Source organism: Stenella coeruleoalba (genome assembly GCF_951394435.1).
Source record: "Stenella coeruleoalba genome assembly, chromosome: 15".
Lineage (NCBI taxonomy): Eukaryota > Metazoa > Chordata > Mammalia > Artiodactyla > Delphinidae > Stenella > Stenella coeruleoalba.
Genome location: NC_137161.1, coordinates 23,626,841 through 23,647,688, shown reverse-complemented (window position 1 = coordinate 23,647,688; position 20,848 = coordinate 23,626,841). Strand labels below are relative to the sequence as shown.

The window sequence follows — 20,848 nt, the reverse complement described above, 5'->3', positions numbered from 1 at the left end:
ACAAGTTCAAAATGGTAAACAAAAAAGATTTGATGGTCCTGGTACCCCCTACAAAACAAAGCCAACACGTGTCACAGGCTCTGACCATACAATAATATTTGAGCCATTAAGTAAACTATTCCACAATTGAGAATACTAGGTTTAAATAAAAGATCAGGACAGCTTTACTTCAATTTACATCACGGATGCATTCCTCATAATAAATGCTTAAATTAAATGTTGAGGGGTCAAATTACATTTTGCTACTGATTAAACTTCATAATTTCAGAGCTGTTCTGGGGGGGAAGAGGAAGGGGAAGAGGGGAGACTTCAATGCTAAAACATAATAAAAATTGCCCTTGGGCTTCCCTGGTGGCGCAGTGGTTGAGAGTCCGCCTGCCGATGCAGGGGACACGGGTTCGTGCCCCGGTCCGGGAGGATCCCACGTGCCGCAGAGTGGCTGGGCCCGTGAGCCATGGCCACTGAGCCTGCGCGTCTGGAGCCTGTGCTCCGCAACGGGAGAGGCCACAACAGTGAGAGGCCCGCGTAAAAAAAAAAAAAAAAAAAAAAAAAAAAAAAAATTGCCCTTAAGAATGCAAAAGAAACTTTAAAAAGAGACAATATTCCACTCAAACCTAAAACTGCTCTAAAAAATAAAGTCTAGTTTTTAGTCTTTTTAGAAAGAGACAATCTAGTAATTTTTAAATTCTTATATTAAATAATTAATTTAATCATTCATTAACAAGTATCTACTTAGTACCTACTCCGAGTATAGACTTAATCTATGCATCAACTACCCTCTGTTTAGGAGCAATTCCAGTTGCCCCTCCCGAGTCTGATGATGTTCTTAACCCACAATTTATTATTGAGGTTTTGAGCTTCACAGTACTATCCTTGTCTCTCAGTGATTCCAGTGCCTCATAAATAATACTGATCTCTTTTACATATAAGGAAAGCAAATAACCCAGTTAGCAAAGTAAAGAAAAAAAGGAGTGTTCAAACCCTAGTCTGATGGTTCTCTAATATCTAAAATACAGGGGGAAAGGGAAGAAAGACTCATTCACTAGGAGTCTCAAAATATAAAGGGCTAAGATTTAAATTTTGCCTTATGGCAAATAGTAATAATGATTATTACCGTCTATTAAGTCCTCTAATATGAGACTTGTCACTGTAAGATGCATTTTCATTCACCATCTCTTTCAACGTACATCACCATCTAAGTATAACTGTCCCCATTTCACAGGAAAGAAAACTGACACTCTGAGGACGTTAAGTACCTAAAGGTTGCTCAGTGAAGGAGAGTGGAGCTGGAGTGAAGCCTGGGCTCCCCCTCTCTCCCTCAAGCCACAGTGCCTCCCAGGGCAGTGTCAGTATTGACTGCTCCCCCATCCTGTGACAGCACAGCTCCAAGGGCCTCTTCCTGCTAGGTCAGACTCGGAGGAAGACAACAACACTGCCTGCAGAGTTCAAAGGAAGGAGAGTTTCCTAGCCACGCTTTCCTCCTCTCTGCCTAAATCTGGGAAGGAAGAATTCTTGTTATTCCTGACTCTGACCTCCTGCCATGTCCTGGCAGCTCTCAGCATCCTGTCTCACTTGCTCTGCTTGGGCCTTCTGACAATGCCAGTTGTGTTTTGGCCTTGTTTCTCCCTCATGGTAGTTTATAAGCCGCTCAGAGAGGATCTGATTTTGAATTCAGTGAAGACTAGTGGGCACTTGGGCAGGTTTGTCACTCTGGCTGCTATGAAGGAATCCCAAAGGGACACTCACGTAGCTTGTTTCCCTTACTCCGCCACCGGCTGGGGCCAAGAAAGCAGAGCTGACATGGCCACACTCAAGTCTCAGCAGTGTGCTAATGAATGAGTTTATTTATTTGTGAGCTGGCACGCTGACCCTTTCCTGGGGCTGTGTGCATGGCTATCTCCACCTGGTTTCCTAAACTCCCTCCCCACCAAGCCTACCCTTTATGTGGGGAGCACTGGGGCCACAGGACAGTCTGTGGGCAAACAGACAAGTGGGGCAAGGCACTTCCCTAAGCCATCTCACCTGACAGAGGGCCTCCTCCAAGAGCTACACCTGGCCTGTGGCCTGCCTGTCAGATCCAATATAATGAACAAGCTCCTGGGGAGCAGGTACCAGTGCTCTTAGGTTGTGCAATGTTGGTAAAATGATGCTGCATAGGCCTTTGCTTTGGGAAAAAAGCTACGTGTGTGTGTGTGGTTTAAAGAGAGTGACTCTGGCTGGGGGAGGCAGAGAGGGGATGTGCACATGGCCCGGGCTCACCATATACAGCAGGTCTAGAGCTGCTGGAATCCAGCATGAGCTAGAAAGCCCTACAGCTACATCAGAACTGCTGTGGTGGTGTTAAAGAGCCCTCTTGAAAAGGCCAGGAGTGTCTGCCAGGGCAGTTCTCTGGCTGGACTGAGACTGGACCCAGTCTGTTTTCCAACCCCTTCCGTCTCCACACTTTACTTCTTTCTCTTCGTTCCCAGAGGCTTCTTCCCTTAGGCTTATAAAAATGTTCTAGTGTTTCCCCATCTTAAAACAAAAAACAAATAACAAAATGCTTCCGACTCCATCCTGTTTCTTCCTCTAGTGATCATCCTCTCATCTTTCTTTCTCACTTGGGACACCTTAAAAAGTAGTTTACAATTAATTCTTCCTCTCCTAATAACTCCTCAAGACCCCATGTCCTCTAGTTCTAGACCCCAGAGGGCCAATGCAACTGCTTTCTTTGACTATCCCCAGGCTGCCTGCCTTCCCTGTGCTCCATAAGATCTGTATGTCTGCTTATCAAACGGCCCTTGGCACCCTGTACTATTTTCAGGTTTACTTGTTGCCTCTCCCAGGACACAGACAGTGAGTGCTAAGAAACACAGTTTCATACAGTTGCTGGTCGGTGGTATGCAGTTCAAATTCAGGGCCACAGACTCCCATCCCACAACCACTGAAAGGGGACAAGCACACAGGAAGCAAAGTGTTGCAGAAGGAGCAGTTCGCAGAGTCAGTTTTGGATTTGGGTCTCGGATCCTCCATTACTGATAAAGAGACCTGTGAAAAATCCTTTAAAATTGCCAAGGTCATCTCCCCATTTGTAAAATGAGGGAGCTGGACTAGATCTGCGGTTTTTAAACTGTGCTCTGAGTTTCCAGGGAGCTACGTAAGGGTCCCTTACCAGTGGGCGTGTTGGGAAGACCTGAAGTGAGGTCATTCCCACTTCTTCAACCCAATTAGCAATCCTTTTATCTATTCATACACTGTGGCTGAGCATAAAAGCTCATCTGTAAAAAGGGCTCTGCTGGTAAAAAGATGGAAAACCATGAGGTCCCACTGCCTGCAATGCTTTTTCATCCACTCTTTGACTTACTAACTTCTACTCATTATTCAGGGGTCAGTTTAAATGTCACCTCTTCAGTGAAGCCCTCCCTGAGTGAGCCACACCCCCTCAACTAAGTTATGTATCCCTCTTCCCCCACAGAGCCCTGTCACTTACTCTCACAGCACCCATCCCAGTTGTATTTTATTAATGATTTCTTCCGGGTTTTTCTCCCACACCCTCAGCCCTATGAGGGCAGGGAACAAATCTGCTGCATACCGTAGGTTCAATTAGAAAACAAATGCTGTAATTTTATGGATTTATGTTTAAGAATAAGCAGGTACTTAACTAAGTAATAAATAGTATTAGTAATATTAAATATTATTCATATTAATAAATAATTATTTAATTAGATACGTCAGTAGTTTTAGTTACCAATGAGGAAAGCAACTTAAAGCAACTCGAAGTTAGCCAGACCCATACTGGAATTTCCTCTCTACCATGCACTAACTAGCTCTGCGGCCAAGCTCTCTGATGGCTCTCAGTCTTTGATCTCTCATGTAAACAGGAATAAAGCAGTTATAAGAATGTGTGAGATAATATAAGTAAATAATTTTTAAAATAGTACTGTAAGGGGCCCAGTAGTTATTATATTTATGATATACCTGACTTTAAAATAAATTAAAAAAATACAAACTGCATTTTCCTCTCCACTCTACCTCCATCATAGGCATATTCTAATTTTATTTGTTCTATTCCATTTTCTAAAATTAATTTCTGTATCTATAACGTACTAGTGTTCCATGACAAATTTTAAAATGGGGGTCTCTGCAAATCTATTAATACTTAGAACACCAACATAAATTCTACCTACATATACCTCACCCCCCAGGGAAACTTAAGTAGGTGCAGAGCTTTTGCCACTAACAGGCAGTGGCCCCGAACCTTCCAATTGCCATAGGAGCCAAGTCAGATCTGAAGCCATAAATTATTTAATCAACATTTATTGAGCTGAAGAAATACCTCATTTTCATATCTCTCCAAAAGGAAAATAAATATAATTCTTGGCCTCAATAAATTCACCATCCACAAGGAAGACTGATACATATACGATAAAATATAAAAATGTTATGTGATGAGTGCTATAAGAGAGGTATTCAAAATATTAAAGGAACTCAGAAGAGGAACTAACTCTGCCTTCAGAGGGAAGGGAAGGCTTCAAAGCAGAGATATCTGAGTTGGATATTGAACAAAAAATAGGTGTTTGTCAGGTGGAGAGGAAGGAGAAGGACTTTCTAGGCAGAAGAAAGCTTTGTGCAGAAGACCTGAAATTGCTATTACATAGTTTAACTTTTTCTTGCAGGGGAGGGAGTGATGGTGGTAGTGGTACCTAGAACGGCACCAGACGAGAGTGGTAAAGGTGGCATATTTGGTGGGATATGAATGCCATGCTAGGAAACATACTTTATCCTGAGAACAATGGAGAATATTAAGGAGAGAGAGTGTGTGTGTGTGTATACTAATCCAATTTGTATTGAGAAGACCAATGGCACAGGAAGAGGGAAGTTGGAGGCCAAACACCAGTTTTCAGGTACTGTTACTTGTAACCCAGTGAAATCAATTTATTGGGTGACATCTTGAATTTCTGTTTTAAATGAATTCAAATGGAGTAGAAAATATCAGAGATCATCTGACATTGTAAGGATAAGTTTTATAAAACTTTTGTGTCAGATGCATGTGTGTGTTCTGGATTGCAAGGTAAAATGCATTTGTTACTATGGGTCATGGTCAAAAAGTTTCAGATGGTGAAACTGGTGCCTGACCAGATGAAGGGAGTGAGGGAAAAGTCAAGGAGGCTTCACAGGTTTCTGGTGTGGGTACCTGAATGGATCACAATGCCACTGTCCCAGACAGGGAACAAAGGAGGAGGCTGGCTTTTATCAAGTCCACATGGGAATGCTGGAAACCCCTCACAGCAACCTCTCTCAGCATTTTTTCAGTAGCCATGGTGAATACTAATCTTGTTCAGCAAAGACAAAGGACACATAGTCACCGAAGCTGCAAGCTCACAAGAATACACAACTGATAAGGGCCTTCTAGGAACTGGAGGGGTCCCAGTCCTAAATCCCAACACACATAAAAATTTGGGAACCAGAGAAAGCAGACAGGATAAGGGAAACATCAACACCTCTTCCAGGGAACTAACAGGATATGAGAAATCCTGTCTCTATTCTGAGAGCCAACAGGGAGTCATCACCCTTGGGAACCTAAGCAAGCTTTCTGTAAAGTCTACTGCCAGGGTATTCTAGTTTTGTGGGGTTTTTTTTTTTTTTTTCACGGTTGGGGGGGGCGGATTCTATTTTTATGACTGCTTTCTAAGCCTCCCCACCTCTCCCTCACACTACCACCCACAGGAGGTATTTCAACCCTGCACATCGCTAGCAAGTCCACTGAGCCCTGTAATACTGGATTTGGTGATCCCTCAGTTACCCTCCTGGAGCTTCGGGCTAAGAAAACAGGACTTAGAAGAGCATAGCTTTTCTGCAGACTCGGGGTGGATCCCTTATTCCCTCTAAGAATCCTATCCCCTGGAAGAGAGTTTCCCCAATTCTTCTTGGAGGATCATAGCACAATTGGACACTAAAGTAACTTCCTGGTGACCCTTTCCACTACATTTCTCCACAAACCAGCCCTGAGTGCTTCAGACAACTTGGCTGCCCTCAAATACTCCATGTTCTTGTACATGTTCTATGTTTTGCTCCTAATAATTCCCTCAACTCAAATGCCCTTTTCTCTGACAGAAATTCTACTCACCCTTCATGGTACATCTCAAATGTCACCTCTACCACAGAGCAACTCTTTATCCAATACATACTCCCTCATCCACCAAATTTGGATTTAGTCACACCTCCTTATCCTTCCATAGTATCTGCTTATGCCTTGGGCACAGCACTTTTTTCATTGTCATCCATTACAGGCAATTGTACTGTGCCTGTTTTCCACTCGACTAATTTTCTTGAAGGTGCACACCATGTCATGTCCTACTCTCCAGTGCCCCCCAGTCCTTAACACAATAAGAGTTTGCTGATTCATCCCATGAAGCCCGCAGATCATGAGAACCAAGGAGGAAGGATGGAGGGGACACCAAGCATAGACAGGCCTCCCTCCCCCTACTTAACTGGTGGTGGTACTCCCCACTCCTCTGAGAAATTAAACCAACCTCAGCAAGGAAGGCTCAGCAGGCACATTTGGAAATGGTGGCTAACTGGAAAGAACTACAAGTAGTTTCAAGGTTCTCCCAGCTGCTAGTAGTCAGGTATTGACGTTGGGATGTGGTCACAAGGATTATATTTTTTATTTTGCCATCCACTCCCTCTAACACTCTGATACCTCTGGCTATTGGGCAATAAAGAGTCTTTCATTCTGACTCTGAATATTATCTTTGAGCTCCTCTGGGAACAGCCTAGCCTCCTCTCATCCCTCCCACCTTTCCAGTGAGTAATTCCACAGGGCCACCTCTGCAATCCTCTCCTCTTGAAAAAGTAGTTTTCCTCTCAGTACATCCAGCTGCCCTCCCTGAACCTTTTCCTAACCTTCACCATTCAGACAGAAGGTGGTTGGCCTTCTTAGCTGCCTGACTAAAAGACATGGCACATTTCAAGGGTTTTGATAGTTGCAGCTTCCTCTGTGATCCTACAGGCACTACTTACTCAGATTTATTATAGAACTTAGCCAGTCCAATTTATAACTGACTATTATATATGTCTTATCTCCCTCACTAGACTGTGAGCCTCCTGACATAGCTTACTAACTGCCCAGGACACAGTGTACACTCAACAAACTACCGGCTTAGGAAAAAACAACATGAACTGCCACCTTAGGCCCCTTAGCCAATCTCACTGACTATGTGAGTTCAGAAGAAATATTTCAGAGGTGATCAAAACCAAAAAGTCTTTATATAGTAGTCAGTCCTGTGATGCAAATCTCAGCTGAAGGCAGTCTCAAACAAGGGTCCTTTTGACAGGGCAACCATTCCCCACGTTCCTCAGATACTACGGTCAAAGTAGTAAACTTAGTTCTCCAGAATTTACTTTCCCAAGATCTGGCAGTTCAATAAATAGTCCCCAGCCCCCACTTCAACGTCTCTCCTATATCCTTCTGACCTTTAATACTGTGTAACATTAGATGAAAAATTGATTTTTTTGGCTACTTAATTTGCAGCTGAAGAAAAAATATACTGTTTAAGGTGTTAAATATTTTTACATGCAACAAAACTGGCATGAATCTAACCTGTATGCACATTTTAGAGGTACAGGCGTAAATGTCAGTGCTATAATTTGTTATAGGTTTCTGATGACCAGCAATGAAAATGACCACGGATGCTCACAATTCAAACCACTTTTACGTAAATGTGAACTTTCCTAAAACAGCGAAGGGAAAGAACTTTCCACCCAAGCTCATAGGGTCTCTTACAGATACTGATAGCATTGTTCACTGGGTTAGGTGTTCTTTGAGAAAATCCTACAAATATTAGTTTCTTTCTGGGACTATGCTTTGACCTTTAATAAAAAAATGTGCTACAAGACACCAGTTATTAAAATGAAAGGAACAGCTTTTAATGCCTGAACAACTGCGATTTCATATAATCAGCCCTGCTGAAGGCTATACCTTAACAAGTCAGCAGTGTTTTAAAAAAAAAAAAAATACATTTGGTGACTTCACTTAAATTGCTCACTTACCAGACATGAAGTAGAGTTATAAGGAACCATGAATTGAATGTATCAGGCATCTGACACCCTAGAAAATAACAATAAAGTATAAATATGTGAAGGTTTAGAAGAGGCATATGGACTATATTTGAAATATCGGTAGGAATTTGTTCAACTAAAATATATGGTAATCACAGTGCTCTCTGATTATGCTATCATAGAGGAGGCCAATGGAACCACAAGGCAAGCCCATGGGTTGATAAAGCACTGAATGCAGTCAGACAAACAGGCTTCTAGTTACAGCCCTGTTACCACCTTGCTGTGTGGACTTGGGAAAGTCACTTCTCTTCTCTGAGCCTCAGTTTTCTCACTTTGTATAATGTGGCCTGAACAATCTTTATAATTCCTTCCAACTCTGATTCAATGTTATTTTCCCCTCCTGGTCTCCAATTCTTCTGGAAAGCTAGGCAGACACCACCTTACCTACCCCACTTAACTAGAGGCTTTTTTTCACTTGAGCCCTGCTGAGAAATCTAAGTTCTTCTTGTCCATCTCCCTTTCCTGTTTTCTTTCTCTAAGGTGACCCAGTGGGTATGCTAAATGATTCAATCAAAATAAATGATCAGAAGAAAGAAGCAGGACTCTAGGGAGCTACAGTTGAATAAGAAAGCAGATAATATCTAATGAAAGGTTGTTCATCACCCCCAGGAATGACAAACCTGGTAGGGTTTCTCCTTGGTTTAAGAAACCAAAAATCAGCTCAGGGCTTAGACATCCAAGCGTCTCAATTCTCAGATCTCTAAGAAATGCCTCTGGCTGGATGAGGGGTCCCCCACAGAATATGCCCTCCTTATTACACGGCAGGGAGAAAAGCTGGAGCAAGAGGATAAAGAAAAAAGAGAGGGCCTCCCTGGTGGTGCAGTGGTTAGGAACCCGCCTGCCAATGCAGGGGACATGGGTTCGAGCCCTGGTCCGGGAAGATCCCACATGCCACGGAGCAACTAAGCCCGTGCACCACAACTACTGAGCCTGCACTCTAGAGCCCGCGAGCCACAACTACTGAGCCTGCGTGCCGCAACTACTGAAGCCTGCGAGCCTAGAGCCCGTGCTCCACAACAAGAGAAGCCACCACAATGAGAAGCCCGCGCACCACAATGAAGAGTAGCCCCCGCTCGCCACAACTAGAAAAAGCCCGCGTGCAGCAATGAAAACCCAACGCAGCCAAAAATAAATAAAAACAAATCAATTTATATCAATAAATAAGAGAATCAGTGGGAAACTTGGGCCCTTAGAGTAGAATCTGTCCTTTGGAGTAATGACTCAAGAAGGAAGTAGTATCTTCTGCCTTTCAGCAAACGAAGTATACAATGTACTAAATGATAACAAATAGGGGCCACTAAGATAGAAAACACAGAGCAGGACCCCTGTGAGGTACACTAACAACGCCAATAATAATAAAGAGCTGTAATTCACTGTGTGCTTACTATGTGTCAGAAATAATAGGTACCTTACAAGCATTAGTTCAATGACTCCTCCTAACATTCCTAAGAGGTGGGTATTGATATTATCCGCATTTGACAGGTGAGAAAACTGACTTTTAGAGAGATCATGACAATTGCCCAAGGTCACACAGCTATGAAATGAGACATCTGGAATCAAATTCAGATCTGCTTGATTCCATACACTGTTGGCTTAATCGCTAACTGCCTCTCTAATACTAGTATCAGAAACTAACATTCACTAAGGGTCCATACTTCCTGTCAGGTCCACCGTTAGTCATGTCAATATATTATCTCACTTAATCCTCACTTTAACCCTGAAGGAAGGCATTATAAGCCTCATTCTAGAGATAAAGAAACAGGGCTCGAAAAGTCTAAGTAACTTGCAGGCAGCCACAATATTAACAAGCTAGTGGCTGGGCTGGGATTTCAGTCCAGGTCTGTCACAAACTGACACCAAAATACGCTGGTGAGCTTACTGGGAGGTGCCCAGCAGCTGTCAAGTGGACTTCCTCTTGGAGCCCAGCAGGAGGGAGGTGAAGGCTAGCCTGGCTAGCCATTCAGCTATTAAGACACATGCCATCTGAGAGTGGGCCAACCACCCTCCACCTAGAACAAGAATAGCCATGAGAAACTCTCAAGCCCGGATCTAAAGTTGGGTCTTTTTTGGATGCTAGAACAAAACATTAAAAAGAAAAGTTTTCTTGGAAGTCTGTCTTTCAATCTGGAAAATGAAATTTGGCTGCTTCTAAAGGACAATCTGTTCAGTTGCTACCTCTACATCAAAGCTTCCCAGCAGCCTCCAGGAGCCTTTCCAATTTTCTCAAAGAGGGAATCAGTTCTTCGGCTGGAAAGCATAGACAGACAGACAGGCCAGCAACTGGACTTGGGTCACAATTTTCCCTCTGGGGGTCAGCTCAGGGCTGAGGATGGGAAAAGAGCTGGCATATGATTGACTCCCTGTACCCACTGGGGTCAGAACAGAAACCCACGGGGTAAAGCCCTAAAAAACAAGACCGCTGAAAGTTTGACTGTGAGCAGCTCAACAACACAGCAAACTCTTTAGCTTCATGAAATGTCTTTAAACACTTCAAAGTTAAAACCTGCTATAGGGTCTTGCCATGATCACACTCTTGCTCCAGTACACACTCAGTGCACTATTTTCTGAGGCTAGGTACTTTCCTCCTCAACATCAAGTTGGATAAAATTAAATAATTCATTACTATTATGGGGCAGCAGTATTAACATAGTTGTTTGTTTAACGCAGACACCAGGGTCAGATATCCTGATTCAAAACCTTAACTCTAGGGCTTCCCTGGTGGCGCAGTGGTTGGGAATCCGCCTGCTGATGCAGGGGACACGGGTTCGTGCCCCGGTCTGGGAAAATCCCACATGCCGCGGAGCGGCTGGGCCCGTGAGCCATGGCCGCTGAGCCTGCGCATCCGGAGCCTGTGCTCCGCAACAGGAGAGGCCACAACAGTGAGAGGCCTGTGTACCGCAAAAACAAACAAACAAACAAAAAACCTTAACTCTACCTCTTACTTGGTATATGACTCTGGGTAAAGTTACTTTACCTCTCAGTGCCTCAGTTTTCTTCTCTGTAAAAATGGGAAAACAAGAGAACCTACCTTACAGGATTCTTGTGAGGATTAAATGAGATAAGGCCTGTAGAACATTTAACAAAGTAGTTAGTATTTAATAGGAACTCAATAAATATTCACTATTGATTTTTAGTGAATTGTTTAAACACTAGGGTTTAAATTATCTTTGAAAAAACTCACTATTTAAGACTGCATCAATAAAATGATGAACCTCAATCTTTTTTTTCTTCAAGTTTTAAAAAATATATTTATCATATACTTACACAAAATTGATATATTTGATAGCTGAGTATTAGTAGCAGAAAGAAAGGTAGAACCTCAATTTTATTAACTCAAAATTTATTCACTAAGGAGTTCCTCTCCAAAGTATGAACTCTTAAGGGCTAAAAACAAAGCAGTCTGCAGACAACAGTGTGGTATTAAACACAAGCTTTACTGATTGGCTGGACGCCTCTGCCCCTAAGTGCTCTTTATAACAGAAATGATCTCCAAAAGACCAGTTAGCAAACACTGTGTGCTCACAGAGGGTACACTCATTTATGCCACAATGACATCATCAGAACATCCTGGAAACAAGAGTTGGCTCTTAAGCTATCTCACCAGTCAGAATCCCCAATATCTAGGTCTCTGGATCAAGACGTCTGAACACTTTGGCTCTGAGATGACAGAGTATCTGTAACTTTGGCATTTTGTGAGGGCCTGTCCAAGAGGCTGATAGGCATATTGTTTACTGAGTAAAGGAACTCAATCTTCATGAAATATAACTGGTCTCACTTTTGTTGGAAGAGTGAGAATGACACTGACCAGCTACCTGGGACTCTCTCTCCTTTTAAAAAGCTACTGAATTCTCAGGACTCTAAAAGTCAAGCCCCAAAAGACCAAAAAATCCAAGGGAGTAATAGCCACTTTAAAGATGTAATCTTAGAAAGCAATATATCTATACACATTCTCTTCTTTTACCCCAAACCTGTCTGGCCTACTCTTTTGAATCCAAGGTGCAAGAAAGTCAGTCTCATTATTTTATAGATATTCTTTATCTGCCTCTAAATGGTACTTTTCACACTTGCTCCCTTTTTTATTCACTGGCCACAGTTTGGAACCACTTTGGTTTGATTCTGAAATGTAATCTAACCACAAATGACAAAGATGGACCACAATGGAGCATAATACAAAGGAACATGATATAGGTCTAAAAGGTAATTCTCAAAGTGAGTCTTAGAAAACCTGAAGTAAGAGTGGTGTCACTGAAAAATGTGACATCAGATAACTACTTCAAAGGGCAAGACTAGGACAAAGCTCACTGAGATGTACACACTCTAATATACATAAACATCAGCTCACAATACTAACAGAACATCTCACAGAGGTAGGTCTCATTTAAAAACTATAAAATAGGGCTTCCCTGGTGGCGCAGTGGTTAAGAATCTGCCTGCCAATGCAGGGGACACAGGTTCGAGCCCTGGTCCAGGAAGATCCCACACGCCACGGAGCAACTAAGCCCGTGCACCGTAACTACTGAGCCTGCGCTCTAGAGCTCGCGTGCCACAACTACTGAGCCTGCGTGCCACAACTACTGAAGCCCGCGCGCCTAGAGCCCGTGCTCCACAACAAGAGAAGCCACCACAATGAGAAGCCTGCGTGCCGCAACGAAGAGTAGCCCCCACTCGCCGCAGCTAGAGAAAGCCCGTGTGCAGCAACGAAGACCCAACGCAGCCAAAAATAATAATAAATAAAAATTTTAAAAAGTAAAAAAAAAAACTGTAAAATACAAAAAATTATAAAATACAAAAATATTAAAATGGATTACAATTTCTATTTTGCAGTTATTTTCATTCACAGGCAATATGTTATAGTAGAAAAATTCCTGGATTTTAAGCCAGATGACACAGGATCAAGGCTTGACTAAGCAACCTTGGGCAAATCACTTAGCCTTTTTATAAGTTTCAATTGTTTATGAAAACAAAAGAAAAATGAAAATAAGAATACAAGCCCTTCCGGTCTCACATGTTTTGTAATTCCTAAATGAGACAAAAGTAAAAGCATACCATGTAAGTGTGAATTATTAAAATATAATAGTTAATAATTTTAATAAACTTTTATTTTTATAAGTAGTTTACAACAGATTATAAATTGAAGCATGATATATTAATTTAAATATGTAATAATAGTCTCATTATTCAAGAATCTTCAATAATGAGGATTAGCTAAACAAAGATAGCTAGTAAACATCCTTTCAAAATAATTATAAAAAGTTTATGAGTTATTTAATATTAAATAGATGTGTAGGATGAGGTTTTAAAAAGATCTGATGAAAAATACTTGAGTACATGGATTCAAGAAACCACTTGAGAAAAATCCAGCTTCTAATATTAATAGTCTCTTCATCAGGTAGAGAAAGATTATTTTCTCCTTTCACACTAATTTCTCCTAAAGTAAGAAATTGTTAGAGATTAAAAAAGGAGGAAAGTTTTCTTTCCTGACTATGAGTAAATAAGAAATGGAAGGTGGATACTAAATTAGGATTACAACTCAGCACAGTATTTTAAGTTTCCAATGAAATATTGTACCAATCTGCTGAAATAGTAAAAATGACAAAACTTGCATTTAATTTAAAAAAACAAAATAGTTATTAAATAATCAAAACTTCATCTCTTTCTTCATTGTTGTTAACATAATTATATATAATTATTGGCTGTCCATGAAAAATATCAAGTATATTTAGTTAAGTGTTTGTTGCTTTGAGGATAATGACTGTTACCACAGATGTGAACAGAACGCATTTCCTTCCAAAATCTGTGGAACTGGAAACAGCTTAACCTTTCCCAATGACTTTATAAGTATCTGCTTTAAATGACATGTTTATAACTACAACAGTTTACATTAACAAAATGAATACTGTATTGATATAATCAACTGCTAGTGATGATGATATAAACCAGTAAAACACTTTTGGAAAGCAATTTATCAATGGGATAAAAATAAAATTATATGTGCCTTTTGACTCAACAGTCCTTCTACAGAAAGAAGAAAAATCATGAGGCATATTCCAGGGTTAACTAAAACAATTATAAACTAGAAATAAAAGAGGAATGATTGGGCAGAAGCTCATGTCAAAAATACTGAGTAAAACACCCAGAACGTAAAACAGGATGTGTTTACTCTGAGTACACTCTTATGTAAAAAGATGCATGTGTGGACAAGGGGGAATGATGATGTCAAAGTACTGGACAAATTTTTAGGTCTTTTTTCAAACTTGTTAAAACGTCTTATTTATAGGGTTCTTTTGGCCTTTGTTTATTCTATTAAAAGAGAAAAATAAGCAGCTTTTATTATACATTTTGTTCAGGAAAAACTGTTTTACTGGTAACTTAAAAAGAAACCCGATCCTACCAAGACACAAGCATAAAAATGAAAAGTAGATTTATTTTCCTTTTCACAACTATCAAAAATAGTAACTTACAAAAAAAAAAAAATAGTAACTTACTTCGAAAGAATTCCTCGAAGTCAGTTTTCTCCACACAGCTAGTATACATGCGCAGGGCCGCAATCTTAATCTTCTAGACAAAGAAAATAAAACCAAACTCAAGACATGACCAAGTGAATGTTCTACTGCCATTAGATGTAGGTCACAGAATCTTATATGCTTTTCAACTAGAAGGATGGGTCCAAACCTGTCTCTAGCCATTCACAGACTTCACACAATTTTACGATTTTGGCATCAAAATGTCAAAAAGGTTTTTCCAATATTTAGACGAACTCTCTCCTTTAATTCAAACCCATTTCACCACGTTTCAGCCTCTAAACCACCATTCAGAACCATCCACATTAATTCTTTATAATCTGAAACCCTTTATATTAAAAAAATTACCCATTCTCCTTACCAAAATCAAACAAACAAAACCCTCCATCCTTTGATCTTTCCTCAGAAGCCCTATTAACTATTCTGTCTGTTTTTTCCCTGAAGGGAGGGGGTCACTTTTTTTTATGTTTTCCCTAGTTTTATAGTTTGCTGATTAACAGAATACTATGTTTATAAATAAGAGTTTCTAATGAATGTAAAATATAGTAAAAGGATCAACCTTTTACTATTCCCCAAAGCACTAAGAATTCTTTTAGAATCTTGATCTGGGTGGTGGTTTTAATTTATTCACTGAGCTGTATACTTAAGATTTGTATATTTTACTATATGTACATTATGCCTTCACAAAAACCTAAAAATGAAAAATAAATTCTTGTAAGGGTTGACTGTAGGTCTGAAGACCAACTCAGTGCTAAAAGAAGAAGAATTTCTAAGGGCTTTCAAAATATTTCCTTCAGGATACAATTAAATTAGTCCATCAACAAAAGGCTCGTAGAAGCTTATTTTTCCTTAAAATGACAGAGAAAATTACTCAAATATACACAGACTAAAAAATATGTATATGCAAAGAGAATGGCATAGCAACTGAAGAAAAACCAACCTAGAATTTTAGCAGAGCTGTTTGGTTATTAAGGTTCAAAGTCACCAAGGATATACTATATCCAATACTATATAATATTTATATTTCAGTTTCTGATGGGCAGAAATACCTATAATAAATTAAAGTATTATGTCTTTGATTGCAATTAAGATTTTTTCATTTGCTAATGTTAAGTTTTCAATGATTTTAGTCTAAAGTTCATATGGGGGAAAACAGAACAGAACATATAACAAATGGAAATCAGATATACTTATATGAGCAGTAAATCAGCATTGGAAGTCCACATTTAAACAAATGGTGAGACACTAAAAAGAAAGAGTAAATTAAACCTAAAAGCAAGCAGAAAGAATGATATATAAAGATAAGAGCAGAAATCAGTGAAATTGAAGACAGAAAAATAACACAGAAAATCAAAAGAGGCCAGAGCTGGTTCTCTGAAAATATCAATAAAATTGACAAAAATTTAGTAGAACTGATCTAGGGGGGAAAAAAAGGAAAAACAGAGAAGATACAAATTACCAACATCAGGAATCAGAGAGGAGAGGAACATCACTACATATCCTAAAGATATTAATAGGATAATAAGGGAATATTTTGAACAACTTTAGGCCAATAAATGTGACTACTCAGATGAAATGGACAAATTCACTGAAAGATACAAACTACCAAAGCTCACTAGAATAAATAAATAACATGAATAGTCCTATCTCTATTTTAAAAATTGGATTTATGGCTAAAAACCTTTCCCCAAAGAAAACTCCAGGCTTGATGGCATCACTAGAGAATTCTATTGAATATCTAAAGAAATGATACCAAATCTACACAAACTCTTCCAGAAAAAAAAGAGGAAAGAACACTTCCCAGCTCATTCTATGAGCCAACATTACCCTGGTGTCAAAACCAGTCATCAGAAGAAAACAAAACTACAAAACCATAGCCTTCATAAGCATAGATCCAAAACTCCTTAACAAAATACTAACATAAATATTTTAAAAGGAGATCATATCATGATCAACTGGGATTTATCCCAGGAATGCCAAGTTGATTCAACATTCACAAATCAATAAGTGTAATTCACCGTATCAGCAGTCTACAAAAGAAGCATGTTTAACTTTTTAACACCTGAGGTTCTTGGAAGTATGTGACATAGAACACATTTGGGGAAGCACTGGTTTGTACCATCACCAAACTAATGATATCCTAATGATATCGTTATCCTAATGCTTTGGCCTTGACAGGCCTATTCCTATCCTTGAAACAGAGAGTTTAGGACATCTATAAGCTTTTGTTCCAGTCAACAAATAATTTATTGAGCACCGAACTCAGTGCCTAAAACCGATTTGGACACTAGGAATACAGCAGTAAACAAAGCAGTTAAAAACTCTTTTCATGGAACTTAAGGCCTAGTTCAACTATCAATACATTTATAATTTTAAGTAAAATTCCTAATGGCCTGTGTCTTGATTTTTTTTTTTAACTCGGCAGTTTCCTTCTGATTCTGGTTCATAATTAATCACTCTGCCTAAGGAAAAGCACACTTGCCTCCAAGGCCCAAATCGTTCCATGAGAAAGAGGTTTTTCCCCACAACATGTTCATGAAGCAAGCATTCATTACAAATAATGAAGACTTCACCAGATTGGCCAGTGTATGTATACAGTGCTCATACTGCAGCAATCAGGAGCATTTTAGAGTTCCTCACTTTTCCTGCAGCGAGGCCAAACCTTTATACTTGGGTGAGCCATTTTCCTGGACAAATCTCTAAAGCAAGTCCCTTAAGACCATCACACAGGGACTGGAAATAACAACTCAGGGAAAGAACCTCTTCAAGATTCATGCATTAATATAAGTTAAAGAAGTAGGTGGACTAAATTTCCATCCAGTCAATACAAATTGTTCTGGTCCTCAGATGACTTCATTCTAACTTTGGAAGACTTCATCAGTCTACTTGACTAAAACACAAGCACCTAAGACAGGTTTAGGAAATGAAAATCAGCTCTCCCACTAACTGATGCATTTTGTACCATCCCACAAGATAAAAAAACGAATCTAGTAAAAGGCTTACACTAAAACAACTGTGTGAGAGTTGGAAGGGGCTTTGAAGTCATTTGAACTTTCTATTCTGTACTGGAATTCCTTCTACAGCATTCTTGATTCATGGTCAACTATCTGGGCCCCTGTTCAAACAAGTCCAATGACCTTGTGAGGCTACCTATCCCACTGGAGGACAACTCTTGCTAAAGTTTTGTTATATTGAACATAAATCTGCTTCATGTAACATTCAGTAAACACTATCTGCACACTGGAATACCTCAGATTAAGTCTCCATTTTTTTTAAATTTGCCCCTCAAACACCTGAGAAGAACCATTATGTCTTCTCTTTTCCAGGCAAAGTATCCCTATTTCCTTCAACCACTCTGCATTCAACAGTTTCTGAAGCCTTCACAAGGCTCACTGCCCACTTCTGAATGCATTCCAGTTTGTCAGTGTCCTTCAGAACAGGAATAACTTTTTGGCTTAATGCTAATCTGAAAACCGCCTATTCAATGACATGTGGCTCAATCTGTTAAATGTTATCCTTATCTTATCTGATATTGCTCCATAAAGATAATGAAAAAGAATGGTTATTTCAGGATAATCAAATAGGTAAGGGAAAGCCACATTTAAATTCCTAAATATGGATCTAGAAGAAAAATGGAACTACACATGAAAACATTACATAAAAAGATGGAGGAAAGCTGGCTGATACTGCTGATGCAGAGACAAGCAGACATTTTACTCCCTAATGAAAGACATGAGAAAACACAAAATTCAAAGATTCTTGCCAGTGCAACCCAATACACGTGTCTGCCACAGATTTCTGAGTCAACATTTGCTGAAAAGGGCTCTCAATCTTTCAATATGGAAAATTATACCTACATCTTCCCACCCAAAATATACTAGAATGTCATACTTTGATGTTTTGATGTTACAAATTTAAAAAGTGAAGGTTACAGGAAGTAGACACTGCCACATCACAAAAGAGTTTTTAAATGCAAATATTAGGGACTTAGTTGAGGTCACAAGGGAACCAAGAAAAATCAGAGACTAACTTAAACAGTGAAGAAATTTTCCTGATGAGTTAGTAATCCTCCAAATGGTAGCCAACTTTGCCCCTGGAATCATAAAAATACGGACGAGACAAAGCATATGGAAGCAACCAAGTGGAACTCAACCATCAAGAAATGAATAAAACAGTAAACTTTTTCTCTTTTCTTTCTTTCTTTCTGCTCTCATTTACCTTTTAATTTCTTACTTTCAAACAAAACACACATTTTAAGTTTTTCAATCCAAATGTATTATCGCAAATATTTTTTTAATAAAGGAAAAGATCCTGGTTAATAATATTACCAAATATACCAGTGATTATCATTTGTCAAGAATTATGATGTAAAAAAAGATAACTTTAATGAGCGTAACTAATATTTCATTAATGATTAAGAAGACACTTCATAACCTTAGGGTCTCAAGGACATCATTATAACCTAGTTATGTGTGTGCTATCTTCTATACTTTTCAAAGCCCCTTACAAACAAAATGCTTGTGGAATCACTGTTCAATTTATGTAAAACGGAGATTATAGAGAGGAGCCTATATTTGCTACAGTGAGAATTGTTAGGAAGAGAGCCAGATATTGTAAGAAGAAACTAAAAGTAAAGTTCATAATAAAATTGAAATTCTAATTTAACTCCAACTTGTTAAAATGGTGTAACTGGAATAATTTAGTCATTTTGGGCAAAGTTATAATGTTTTCTAGAAAAGTCTTCCCTACTGCTTTTTGTTGGTTTGCTTTAATATATAACTTATGACTGATTAGGCTTATCCAACATTCTAGCAACCTTGAAAAGTATTAAAAGGTACTTTTGCCATAACTGTAGAGAGAAACAGTAGTACTAGGAGATAACTGGGCTGAGAAAAACCCAATGACTTGTGTTTTATTATTTTAATTGGTTAGAGGCATTGCTATAAAAGTCCAGGGGCAGTAGCACCTGATGTAGAGAGGACATTCATTCATTTATAGCAAGTACCATAAAACAGATAACATGCTAGGCCAAGACCTGATTAGGAATGACACAGTTAGCAAACAGCCCTCATAATAAAATATGAATTACAATAAATCATAGAATTGATTAATTTTAAAAATGCTTATTAGGAAAATTTTAAAGGAAGTCATTACAATGACCTAGGGAAAATCACTTATGAATCACAGAGAGTGTTTCCTTAAGAGCAGTGCCCATCAAAACATTTGGCCCATCTAACTTCTGAGAACTCATCTATATGGCATAACATGTAGCAAAGACCTGGAAAGACCAGTGTTATTGGATTGCCTGCTACTGAGATACTTCTAAGGAATCAGGTTAAGGGAGTAGAGGGACTATTTCAGCCCCACATGCTGTATAGACCTGACCTGGAACGGGGGGCAAGGGGACAACAACATATTTTGAAGCTCTCAAAATAATATAAGTATTTCACAAAAAGCAAAGCAGAAGCTTTAAAAAATTCTTCTGTGAAGAGCAGAAAGCACAAAGCTCAAGAAGAAAAATGAAAACAACTTAAAAGACTTTACCCATTTACTGTATTTCAAAGGTCCTGTGAATCCCATGGCTTCTATTATCTTTGTGAAGGCACCAACCTTCTCCTCAACAGGCTGTGGGGAATCCTTGGTAGAAGAAAGCTATTTATTCAAAAAGAAGGAAACCAAAATTAGTTGCAAAAAAGTTTTTTTAAAAGAATGCTTTTATTTCTCACTAGGGTCTAAGGGCATTTTTTATTGCTTAGATTTTTTTTTTTTTTAACCTAGAATTTTTCATTCTCATTTTTCTGGGTACCTTATCACTCAGTACAAACACATCTGGAACCCTAATAGGTGTCCTCTAAATTCCAGAGCAGACATACGCACCTCACTGACCATATGTCTATGAACCCATGTCTAGGAAATGATAGATTTGGGGTATCAGAATAAAAGTTCTATGGAAAAGAGTACTTTAAAAAAGAAATCTTGACCCCAACCTCCCAAAGAACAATTCTGAGAAACATGTTCTATGTTTATTGACATTATGGGAAAAGGAAAGAAAAATACTGTCTGAAAGCAGTCAAAAGTCATTCAAAGTCATAATCAATCAAAGCATGCACTGAATAAATGTTTTTAAACTCTTTTATTTTTTATTAATGACTATAGGAGATATAGTTTTGTAGTTTGCAAATAAATTCAAAGGAAAACCTATTCTAATGCTAATCCTCTCTAAATGA

At 39.1% G+C, this 20,848-nt stretch overlaps 1 protein-coding gene across 2 annotated transcripts in view; it reads right to left on the bottom strand.

Moving 5' to 3' along the window:
- UQCC1 (ubiquinol-cytochrome c reductase complex assembly factor 1) overlaps positions 1 to 20,848 on the bottom strand; it is a 91,148-nt gene that overhangs the window by 49,494 nt on the left and 20,806 nt on the right. For both annotated transcript variants that reach the window (XM_079946406.1, XM_079946405.1), the window contains exons 4-6: positions 20,166 to 20,273; positions 14,586 to 14,658; positions 8,032 to 8,089 (exon numbers count right to left, since the gene is read on the bottom strand). In XM_079946406.1, coding sequence (XP_079802532.1) covers positions 8,032 to 8,089; positions 14,586 to 14,658; positions 20,166 to 20,273 — 239 coding nt within the window. The remainder of the gene's footprint in view (positions 1 to 8,031; positions 8,090 to 14,585; positions 14,659 to 20,165; positions 20,274 to 20,848) is intronic.